This window comes from Salmo salar, chromosome 07 (assembly GCF_965601325.2).
Source record: "Salmo salar chromosome 07, fSalSal1, whole genome shotgun sequence".
In the NCBI taxonomy this organism is placed as follows: domain Eukaryota; kingdom Metazoa; phylum Chordata; class Actinopteri; order Salmoniformes; family Salmonidae; genus Salmo; species Salmo salar.
This window is the reverse complement of record NC_138297.1, coordinates 49,146,147-49,158,725: the sequence shown is the minus strand read 5'-3', so window position 1 is coordinate 49,158,725 and position 12,579 is coordinate 49,146,147. Positions and strand designations below refer to the sequence as shown.

The 12,579-nt window shown below is 41.2% G+C and overlaps 1 protein-coding gene across 2 annotated transcripts; it reads left to right on the top strand.

Moving 5' to 3' along the window:
- Positions 1 to 6,286: 6,286 nt before the first annotated feature.
- Positions 6,287 to 12,550, top strand: LOC106609360 (transcription termination factor 1-like). 2 transcript variants are annotated; one of them, XM_082977719.1, is made up of 8 exons: positions 6,287 to 8,282; positions 8,885 to 9,010; positions 9,149 to 9,377; positions 9,539 to 9,617; positions 9,854 to 9,978; positions 10,358 to 10,547; positions 10,654 to 10,746; positions 11,011 to 12,550. In XM_082977719.1, the coding sequence occupies exons 2-8, from the start codon at positions 8,975 to 8,977 to the stop codon at positions 11,078 to 11,080; spliced, it is 822 nt and encodes a 273-aa protein (XP_082833845.1). In that variant the 5' UTR covers positions 6,287 to 8,282; positions 8,885 to 8,974; the 3' UTR covers positions 11,081 to 12,550. The 2 variants fall into 2 exon arrangements, with proteins under 2 accessions (XP_082833845.1, XP_082833846.1); XM_082977720.1 differs by lacking the exon at positions 6,287 to 8,282 and having other exon boundaries at positions 8,372 to 9,010.
- The last annotated feature ends 29 nt before the right edge of the window (positions 12,551 to 12,579 follow it).

Here is a 12,579-nt window from a genome sequence, read left to right as displayed (position 1 = left end):
AATTTAAAAAGACACAATCGCACAACCGCAAGTCCACAGCACAGAGCAAAAAACACACATTCACATGGATCCAAAAACACACAGCAAAGGCAGACACAGATGGACAAACAACCTCATACTGATTTTATCCTGTGGACTAATGCTGAGGGACAAATAACATTTAGAATTAAAGTGTGAAAGGGGGTTGAAGCACTCCTAATTAGAAGCTGAGATAATTACCACGTTTTTCTGTTTAGCTTTTTTAGTACTTTTTCCTTTGAAACACCAAACACCTGGCGACTGTGTCGGCGTGCATGTGCCCGGCCTGCCACAGGAGTCGCTAGAGCACTATGGGACAAGGACATCTGTAGTGATGCCTCAAGCACTGCAATGCCTTGGACCGCTGCACCATTCGGGAGGCCATTACTTTGGAAGTTAACTGTATATCACAGGAGGCTGCTGAGGGGAGAACGGCTCAAAGCAATGGCTGGAATGGAGAGTGAATCGAATGGTATCAAACACCTGGAAACCATGTGTTTGCTGTGTTCGATACCATTCAATTTGTTTCTGTTTCAGCCATTACTATGATGCATGGACTCACTCTGTGTGAAATAATAGTGTTTAACATGATTTTTGAATGATTACCTCATCTCTGTAACCCACACATGCAATTATCTGTACGGTCCCTCAGTCGAGCAGTGAATTTCTAACACACATTCAACCACAAAGACCAGGAGGGTTTACCAATACCTTCGCAAAGAAAGGCACCTATTGGTAGATGGGAAGGGAAAAAGCAGACATTGAATATCCCATTGAGCATGGTGTATTAATTACACTTTGGATGGTGTTTCAAAACACCCAGTAACTACAAGATACAGGCGTTTTTACTCAGTTGCCGGAGAGGAAGGAAACTGCTCAGGGATTTCACCACGAGACCAATGGTGACTTTAAAACAGTTTCAACATCGTAGCTACTCTACATTACTAACCTAATTGACAGAGTGAAAAGAAGGAAGCCTGTACAGAAGAAAAAATATTCCAAAACATGCATACTGTTTGCAACAAGACACTAAAGTAATACTGCAAAAAATGTGGCAAACGAATTCACTTTATGTCTTGAATACAAAGTGTTATGTTTGGGGCAAATCCAATACAACATATTACTGAGTACCACTTCATATTTTCAAGCATAGTGATGGCTGCCTCATGTTATGGGTATACTTGTAATCGTTAAGGACTGGGGTGTTTTTCACGATAAAAAAGAAACGGAATGGAGCTAAGTACAGGCCAAATCCTAGAGGAAAATCTGGTTCAGTCTGCTTTCACCAGACACTAGACCTTTCTGCAGAACAATATCCTAAAACACAAGGCCAAATCTACACTGTAGTTGCTTACCAAGAGGACAGTGAATGTTCCTGAGTCACCGAGTTACAGTTTTGACTTAAATCTACAGTGCCTTGCAAAGGTATTCACCCCCTTGGTGTTTTTACTATTTTGTTGCATTACAACCTGTAATTTAAATTGATTTTTAATTGGATTTCATGTAATGGATATACAGAAAATAGTCCAAATTGGTGAAGTGAAATGAAAAAATTACTTATTTCAAAATGTCAAAAACATTTAAACTGGAAAAGTGGTGCGTGCATATGTATTCACTCCCTTTGCTATGAAGCCCCTAAATAAGATCTGGTGCAACCAATTACCTCCAGAAGTCACATAATTAGTTAAATAAAGTCCACCTGTGTGTAATCTAAGTGTCACATGATCTCAATATATATACACCTGTTCTGAAAGGCCCCAGAGTCTGCAACCCCACCAAGGAAGGGGCACCACCAAGCAAGCGGCACTATGAAGACCAAGGAGCTCTCCAAACAGGTCAGTGACAAAGTTGTGGAGAAGTATAGATCAGGGTTGGGTTATAAAAAAAATATCTGAAACTTTGAACATCCCACGGAGCACCATTAAATCCATTATTAAAAAATGGAAAGAATACGGCACCACAACAAACCTGCCAAGAGAGGGCCGCCCACCAAAACTCACCGACCAGGCAAGGAGGGCATTAATCAGAGAGGCAACAAAGAGACCAAAGATAACCCTGAAAGAGCTGCAAAGCGCTACAGTGGAGATCGGAGTATCTGTCTATAGGACCACTGTAAGTCGTACACTCCACAGAGCTGGGCTTTACGGAAGAGTGGGCAGAAAAAAATAAGCAAACATGTTTGGTGTTCGCCAAGAGGCGGGGACTGGGAAACGGGTCAGAATTGAAGGAATGATGGATGGCGCTAAATACAGGGAAATTCTTGAGGGAAACCTGTTTCAGTCTTCCAGAGATTTGAGACTGGGACGGAGGTTCACCTTCCAGCAGGACAATGACCCTAAGCATACTGCTAAAGCAACACTCGAGTGGTTTAAGGGGAAACATTTAAATGTCTTGGAATGGCCTAGTCAAAGCCTAGACCTTAATCCATTTGAGAATCTGTGGTATGACTTAAAGATTGCTGTACACAAGCGGAACCCATCCAACTTGAAGGAGCAGTTTTGCCTTGAAGAATGGGCAAAAATCCCAATGGCTAGATGTGCTAAACTTATAGAGACGTGCAGCTGTAATTGCTGCAAAAGGTGGCTCTGCAAAAGTATTGACTTTGGGGGGGTGAATAATTATGGAATAACTAATAAAAAATGTTTTGCATCTTCAAAGTGGTAGGCATATTGTGTGAATCAAATGATACAAACCCCCAAAAATCAATTATAATTCCAGGTTGTAAGGCAACAAAATAGGAAAAATGCCAAATGCAAGCCACTGTACTTGAAAATCTATGGCAAGACCTGAAAATGGTTGTCTAGCAATGATCGACAACCAATTGGACAGAGCTTGGACAGAGCTTGTGCTAGCTGTAACACCCTCTGGGCCATGTTCACTAACTACTGTAACACCCTCTGGGCCATGTTCACTAACTACTGTAACACCCTCTGGGCCATGTTCACTAACTACTGTAACACCCTCTGGGCCATGTTTACTTACTACTGTAACACCCTCTGGGCCATGTTCACTAACTACTGTAACACCCTCTGGGCCATGTTCACCAACTACTGTAACACCCTCTGGGCCATGTTTACTAATTACTGTAACATCCTCTGGGTAGCAGGGAGGTAACTTACTAGACTAGATCATAGTTGTCTCAGATTCCTGCAGGACAGAAAGATGATTGACTGTAATGTGTGGGTGGTGTCAAATGTACAGTGTCGACCGCACTGATGTCTTCAATAATTTAAAACACATAGGCTTGACCACATTGAAGCTGTCACAACATGTACAGTACCAGTCAAAAGTTTGGCCACACCTACTCATTCAAGGGTTTTTCTTTATTTTTACTATTTTCTACATTGTAGAATAATAATGAAGACATCAACTATGAAATAACACATATGGAATCATGTACAGTAATCATGCAGCGGAAGGAGTGGGAGTAGGCTGTGTAACGTGAGTTTTGTAACCAAGAGTGTGCAAAGCTGTCATCAAGGCAAAAGGTGGCTACTTTGAAGAATCTCAAATATAAAATATATTTTGATTTGTTAAATACTTCTTTGGTTACTACATGATTCCACCCCCGTCTACCGGTCATCCCCGCCTTCCGCTAGCACAGCAGGCTGGAGGCTAGGGCGACACTGGGTACTGGCTAGCTTGATAGTTAATGGCATTGTGTGCTTGCTAATTAGCTAGCTATTCCCTGGCGTCGCCTCCCGTCTGCTGTGTAACGGAGTCTTTAGGACTAGCTGGCTCCCTGACAAAAAAAGGTTGTAGTCTTGAAACTGCAGTAAAAGTGCAATAACTGCAATCGACTGGGGTATTTTGGACGCAGTAATTGCAGAATAACTGCAATGTACTGCAGCTATACTGCACTGTAACTGCAGTTACACTGCATAATTACTGCAGTACAAAAAAAGGTCTTATTTTGGATGCAGCATTCTGCAGTTATACTGCACTATGACTGCAATCTTTTTAAGGGCAAAGTTAGCAGACAGTGTCCTTCGCTCCCGCCTGCCGAACACCTGCCTTCACCGTTAACAGAACTGCGGGAAAACAGTGCTTGGCAGGCGGGTGCGAAGGACACTGTGTACCGGTGTACAGCTAGCTACCATTGTTGCCCCCGCCCCTTCTTCTGTGGGGTTTATCGGCTGTTGGCATCCAACATTATTTTGCATTAACAGCACCTTCTGTACTGGAGCACCCCCGCCTCCCGCCTGTCCTAACTTAATTGACCAATAGACGTATAAAGAGGGGTTCCTGCAGATGCCGGAATGCCCACATGCGGGCTGCAATTTCACCCTTCTCACTTGTTGTGGGATAGGAGGAGGATGCAGCGGAAAGGAGTGATGGTAGGCTTTGTAACATTTCTGAAACATGGCGTCGTTCTTTGCCTATGTGAAGAATAGACTGAATGACAGAAAGTACAGTGAGGAAACTGACGGGCAAATCGTATATATGAGTCTCCCCTGTGAGCAAAATTGCCAAAGAATTTGACATCCATCGGTGTCAGGCAGTGCTCACAGGGTCATTTATACACATTGGATACTGAGGGGAAAAAGGTTGGTGCTGCTTTTGGCTCGTATTTTCAAGACCTGAGCTATTAATGACTTGAGTCAAGTGTGATTTTTGTCAGCATAAAGCTGAGTGACTCACTCATACACTAGTTTTGTGGCTTTCGTCCAAAATAAATACGCTATACTATAATGTAGAGTTACTGACACATTCTTTGTGATCATCTTTAATAAATAAAATTGTTGACCAATTTTAAACTGCCCATGGTGTGTGTGTGTGTGTGTGTGTGGGAGGTAGATTGATAGCCAATCTAGGCTACAGAAAATATTGTATCCTAATGTTGAAAGGCTGCCAATGTATTGACTGTAAGTCATGGTGGATAGGTATAAGAAATGTCAGGACAACTCCTCTCTTCAATTACGAATCTAAGTAACTCTCCAAACGGTAGGCTACATTTTCTCTAGTATTCAGACTTGACATCAGACCGAGCACTGTGCGCAGCGGCATGGATTACTTTTATCAAACCAATCCAAACCAGTTTCAGGCTGTGTAGACTAATACTGCAAAGTCTATCTACATTTTACTTTAGAACAAAAATATAGGCTATTATAATGACTTATACCTGAGTTAAGCCTATAGAAATAGCATACCAAAATCTATTTATATCCGCCTATAACACTCATCGCTGGCCATTGCTGACTGTATTGGGCGTCCTAAAACCACCACATAAAAGTTCTCCAATCTCAAAGATTTTATCAACAGAAGCACAATTAGGCAGATAATATTTTGAAGTTTTCAGAGATCTGTTAACTATAGTGTTGTCATAGCAGCAGTGGTGTAAAGTACTTAAGTCAATATACTTTAATGTACTACTTAAGTAGTTTTTTTGGTATCTGTACTTTACTTTAATATTTATATTTTTGACAACTTTAACTATCACTTCACTACATTCCTAAAGAAAATATTTTACTCCATACATTTTCCCTGACAACCAAAAGTACTCTACATTTTTAATGCTAAGCAGGACAGGAAAATTGTCAAATTCACAAGTTTAAGGAGAACACAAGGTCATCCCTACTGCCTCTGGTCTGGCTGACACACTAAACACAAATGCATCTTTTGTAAATAATGTCTGAGTGTTGGAGTGTGCCCCTGGAAATTAAATTAAAAGGAAATTGTGCCATCTGCTTTGCTTAATTGTTAATTTTCTCCATTGTTTCCTAAATGTGACAGCATGGATAGGGATGAACTTATGCAGTTGTGGGAAAAGTACCCAATTGTCACAGTTGAGTAAAAGTATAGATACCTTAATAATAACTTTTGGTTGTCAGGGAAAATGTATGGAGTAAAATATTTTCTTTAGGAATGAAGTGAAGTAATAGTTAAAGTTATAAGGAATTTAATTGATATAAAATGTTACTTTTTATACTTAAGTATATTTTAGCAATTACATTTCCTTTTGATACTTGAGTATATCTAAAACCAAATACTTTTACTCAAGTAGTATTTTACTGGCTGACTTTCACTTGAGTAACTTAATATTAAGGTATCTATACTTTTACTCAAGTGTGACAATTGTGTACCTTTTCCACAACTGCATAGCGGGAATATTAATGTAGACCTACAAATCCTAATTGTTGGAAATGACACGGGAATGCAGATGGGAGACTCATGATCCGAATACCAGGCAGGCAACCACTGCGAGTGTAGCTTACCAGTCAGATTGCCAAGGTTAGATGTTCCAAATTCGTTCAATGTGTTATATTTCTATAGTACATCCACCAGAGTGGCAGTAGCTAGCTTTGGTCAGTCACACACGCATACATTGCTAACAGCAAAGAAGAGATTTACATTTCCGGCTATGTAGCTTTGTCACCAAAGAAGTTACGGTGTTACTTTCCCCACTTGTTCAACCTGGTGAATTTTATTTTTCTTTACGAGTTTTATCATATTTGATTTACACAGCTAGCTAGTCTATTTGGATGAACTATCACTAGCTAGCTAGTTATCCCAACATTGATCACACTTGTGCGCGTATGTACAAAAAAGTGAACTTGTGTTTTAATATGCACGTATTTTGCTAATCGAATTATGGTAGCTAGTTAACGTTACATAGCAGCTAAAGTTCATGCCTATCCATGCTGTCACATTTTAGGAAACAATGGAAAGTGTTAATGTTGCGACAGTTGGTTTCTGGTATCAGAACAAAATAGTCAGCACATAGTAACTTCTGATTTAGCTGTACTTTAATTAATGCAAACACGTGTGTGGTATATGTGTGGTTCGTATATATACGGTCTCGCTGTTTTACCTCGCAGGGCAAACAGAGAAGAGAGCGACACATCCTATTGTTCTCTCTTTTATACTCTGACAGAGATAGTTCCCGCTCAATGCTGGCCTGTCAGAGGGAGGAGGAGCGTGGTTTAAACTTGCTCCTCCTAACGTCGGCGTGCAGGCAGGTCCCAGCGTCGTGACGCACTTCCTGTTGCCGGTTGTAGTTCTTCTTGTCTTCAACAGTTGATTTACCCGTAGTTTATGTACTTAGCATAGCTTCCCCAGTATATTATATAAGTTATGCAAACAAATAGCCAGTTCAACCCTAACAAAAGACATTAATATTGTCTTAATGTTACAGATAGAGAAAACAGGTTATGCTGTAGCCACCATGCTGGGGACTTCAACATCCACCAAACAAGGGGCAAATGAGAATCCCATAGTGCTTGAGATGTCGAATATCCCCTCTTAGATTTGAAGACACTCCTGAATTAATCTCATCAGTGGCACCTGATACAGTCGAGAAATCCATAAAGGAAAAAAAGAAAAAGACTAAAGCACTAACTGAACAGGGACCAGAAGAACCGGCAATTGTGCATAATCAAAAGGATGGTCACCAGTTGACAGTCGAGGAAAAAAGGTCAAGAACCTGAACATAAAGTGCGAACAGTGACTGAGCTGGAAGTGGTGGAGAAAGAGAGGAAGAAACTTAAAAAAGGAAACGAAGAGAAGCAGCAAAATGTTATTCAAGATGAAATGGAGGTACCAGATCCTGAGGCACAAACTGGAGGGAAAATGAAGAAAGTCAAAGAATCTTCAAACGCATCAGGGGCGAGCGGATTTAGTGATTGCTGATGAGAATAATATGAATAGCCGGAAGAAAAAGAGAGAACATAATGACATTGAGCCAGAACGTGTGATAGACAGTGTCCTCTCAAAGGCTGCAGTCGATGTTTCAGCTGTAACTGCGCCAGATGAGGCCAGAAAGAGTAAGAAGAAGCACAAGAACAGACAAACAGAACTTGAGGAGGGAGTGGAAAGCTGTCGGACAGTTACAAGAACAGCAGATGATCCAGAAAACATAGAACTGCACCCTGAAATGGTCAAGAGAGGTAAAAATGTGGTAACTGAGGCAGAGGAGAATGTTTAAAAAAGGAAACGAAAGAAGAAAAAACACAGTGAACTGAACGATTGTCCAGATAAAGCAGACCTTCCAGGTATAGAAGAACAAACTGAAAGAAAATTGAAGTCAAAGAGGCCAAAAACGGATGGAGAGTCTGCAGCAGTGGGAGAAAGAAAAAACACAGCAGAGAGTCAGACAAGGGAATGGACAGTGTCCACTCTGCAGCAGATGGTTTGGATTTAACTGTTCCAAATGACAACAGGACTCATGATGCTGGAACAAACGGTGAGACAGAGGGTGCCCATTCAACCATGGTTGAGACAGGGACCCAACACAACAAACCCTGCCTAAATGAAGAAACTCTAAGGTGATTAGGAGACCTGGTTCACTTGTATTGAAGTGTGAATCTAGCATGTTTTGAAAGAGATTTCCCAAATGAACACAACCATTGACAGTAGGGCTAATCCACAATAATTGTAATGTATGCCCAACAAAAACCAATGGTTGCAAAGTTAAACAATCCATACAACTCTAGGCACAACAATGACTTTTAACCATTTCCACTGAATATTTTACAAACACAAATTGAAGCTACTTGTAGAACAGTGCAGATGCAAATATTGGTTACAGAATGTGTGCACCAGCTGCACAAACCCTCATTCTGTTACCAAACTTTGAATCTGTACTGTTTTTCAAGTAAATGTATGTTTGTAACATTTTCTGTGGAACTTGTTAACTTGTTTGACATACATTTTAAAGTGAAATTTTAGTCCCCGCATCACTTTGTTACTGTGGAGTCGCCCAGTAGCATTTGCTGGTGAAAACCAGACATTTTGTGAATGCTGTGTACCAGAATTTCATCTGGAACCTCTTCCTGTGGAGAGAGGAAGGCATGTCTCTCCTGCTCTGTCGACTCAGCGGTGTGTTTAGACGTCACGTTAAGGATTTTCTCCCCTCACTATGCTACAGTGTGGACGACTGGCAGGCTCTGAAGGATCTCAAAGAGTTCATTCCCAATGTTGAGTCAGTCGGTTGACGAGATCCATAAGATGATAAAGTATGATCTTGATCGACTCAAGGAATTCCGAAGACAAGGTAAGCTTATTCTTCAGTCACTCATGGTTCAATATTTTAGTTTATCGCAGCATTATGTAACATTGTAGCAATGATATGTAAGATGTTACTGTGTTTAGAGATGTGACTGATTGTATTATCATATATTTTATCATTTAGACCCAATCAGTTAAGCCCATGTGGAATCTTCGGTTGTTCCCAGGACTTTCCCTGCGAAGTGGAAGATTCAATGCGCAGGAGAACGAACGACTCATGAGTAAGGTCAACGACTTCCTGGCTGTCACTGGGATTCAGAGTGCCTTTAAGCTCTTCCATCCACAGCGCTTCAAAGGGGAAGAAGCAAATATCAAGAAGTTGAAGTGTCAGCACAGATTCCATGAAAGAATAGGTGTGTCATCTTGTAGTCAGGTTCCTTCGATTTAGAAAACTTTATGACACAAGTTTTATCCACATAACATCCCTGTTCTTCAGCATTGTCTACAGTGGCCAAAAAAGTATGCTATGGAATTTCTCAGAAAACTGATCTCACATCTTCCTAACCTGTTCCAGCTGAAGGAATACCAAGATCTTGGCATCAAATCTATATACGTGGGAGGAAAATGTTTGATGGCAGCAACTACAAGGGCAGGTAAGACGGGGCTAGTTACTATAAGGAAATGACCCTCACGGTCATAAACGGCTATGACGGCTTACGTTATGTTGCCTCTAAATACAGTGTACGAAAGTATAGTAATATTGAATTTACATTTTCTTCAATTAGTGTTCATATCTGTGCTGTTCTGATATGAACCACTTTATGGTTTGCTAATATTTGCAGACATTGAGGCACTTTGAATGCTTATTTCCTTGATTTCCTTACCGAAGGTTCACCGAAGAAGAACTTCACACATTGAAAAAACTGCAGACGTTGCACGGCAACAAGTGGGCGAAGATCTCAGCGTTGACTGGCCGAAGCGAATCGGCCCTAGAGAAACGTTTTGCTCAAATGTGTAAGTCATTGGGAACTGGAATCCGCATAAGGTGACTCATCGCCACTGTTCGCCCCCAGCGCCTTAGTTATTGTTTTTGTCTTGTTGATGAGAGGAATGTCCAGCATCATGGTAAAAAAATATAATCACAGTACATATTCTGCAGTTCTAGCACGCGTGCAATGATGTCCGAAGGAAAATAACTGATGTTTGAGGTAACAACTTTGTTGTAATATCCCAAACAAATGCGGCAGTTTCACCAAGTACAGATTACAGCTTTAATATATTGACTCTGACATCCTTGCTGGACATGTTGCTCCACTCATCTTTTGGGGAAATGGTTGTTTGTGTTGTTTGACGTGGGGCAATGTTCCCGCTTTGTTTGGTGTGTATTTCTCAGCCGCAAACAAAGGTGCGTGGACCGAGGAACAACTGAAGACTAATGGAAGCTGTGCGGAAGCACCTGGTGGGACAGGCAGTGGCAGTGGACCGGCCACCATCAGGAAAGACAAACTGTACAACAACATTCCCTGGACAGATGTGTGCCAGACGGTTGAAACGCGCCACTGGTCCCAGTGTCGAATAAAATGGTGGGCAGGGAGTTTCAGGGGTAGCTGTTACAAAATTGAACCGTTCTCATTGATTCAGAACTTTTGTCTTACTTTTAAGGCTGTATCTTTGATACAACTTTTCCAGGTTGGGTGTTTTGAAGCACAAAATGGCATATGGACAACCAGTATTCAGTGGAGGCACGAAATCATTTCAGGGCAAAGTGGATTTGATCAAAGCGTAAGTGTGTTGATTTCCATTCAGTCTGTGTGATGATGAATCTGTTTTTTGATTCTTTGTTTAAGCTGTATTAGCCCGGTCTAGTGATGTTACCCTGGACCTTTCTGCACTGTCCTGATACACAGGACAAAAGGTAGACTTTTGGTCCGATATCTGCATGTGAAACTGTTGCATGGTAAATGTAGGTAGACTTTTGGTCCTGATATCAGCATGTGAAACTGTTGCATGGTGAATCTTGATTCATGTCAATTTTGACCTTTTCAGCTTGAATGCAATGCAGGTGGAAGATTTTGCAGATATCGACTGGGAAGAAATTGCTCACACAATTGGGTAAGAGGTTGTTGTTATTAAACATGATTTTTTTAGACAATGTGTCATGGACTGAGGGAGGTTTGAATTGTGTCAGTTTTAACTTTTTGGATTGTCAAGTCTCTCAATACAACGCTGAGATGTCATTGAATTAGATCAATGCATGACAAAGCCTTTACAAATGTTCTCCATCTTCTAGGAGTGTGGAATGCAACCGTGCATGTCAGTGTGATGTAATGCATTGCTATGTGCTAACATTTGTGTACTTTTTAAGGGATGTTACGCCGCGCTATGTACAGGCACACTACTACAGGCTAAAGGTAGCCAACGTTCCGTTGTGGCAGAGCATGTCCTGCTGTGGTAGTTGTAAGCTACTCTCATACAAACACTATCCTCTTACTTTAACGAGTAGGGCAGTACCACTCCTTTTGTATTTCTTGTTTATTGGATAGAAATAAAGGGCACTAGAGGACTGGGTCAGATTCAAACCCATGCTCACAGCGGTAGTACACAGCGCCTGTGAGCCTGAGGCAGCGGCTTAGACCACTGTACAACCCCAGGCGACCACCCAATATTGTCAGTCGCTAGGTTTTTAGCATTTCGTTAGAATAGTTGTGAATCAATAGGATCAGTGACGACATAAAGGGAGAAGAAATGTCACTAGGTCCTCCTTGACCGTAATATTTAAGTAGAATGGTGCTTTGGGAAAGAGTTTCGATCTAGTCCCAAATCACACCTATTCCCTATAAAGTGCACTCCTTTTGACCATGGGCCCCGGTCAAAAATAGCACACTATATAGGGACTAGGGTGCCGTTTGGCACGCACATTGTTTGCTAGAACCGTTTACAGATTTTATTTTTTGCATTTTCTTTTCAGAGATCATTGACTTCCTCAACAGTAGAGTTCTCCCCAATTTTGAAGAGCACCTCAAAGTTCTGATCAAATCAGGAGAGGTGGTGTCCAGAAATGATCCTCAAGAGCTCTTCCTACTCTCTGAGCTCTTTGATAATGAGGACGGCGACTACTACAGCGAGGTTCAGAACAGCTGATGAAAACAAAGCACGTGGACCTGGCTTAAGGCCCCACTGTGGGGGTAGCTGTGTGCCCCTCTGTCTCACAATTAAGGATTCAGCTCGTTCATGGAGGTGGTTAATGATCAACTTATTTGTAGTTAAGTGTTCATTTAGTTTTCTGTAAGACGTTACAATGTCATCACCCCCATAATGATTTAATGCATCTGGTGAATACTCAGATGAGTTGTATTATGTTTGTAAAATCTGACAGGTGACTTTTTTATAGAATCCCATTTTATTTTTGAGAAGAAATGTCTCCTGGCTTTAAGTTGCTCTGCCTTGATTGGCCGGTCTTCATCCATTGTGAGCATGTTTTCATGAAAATCACTAAACCAAAGCCTCTTAGCTATTGACTACAATTAACAGCGCTGGCGTCGGGCATCATACATTTTATTTAGTTAAGTGAATGTATTTGACTGCTTCCAGTTGTGCTTTGTTGAAACTTTTCCG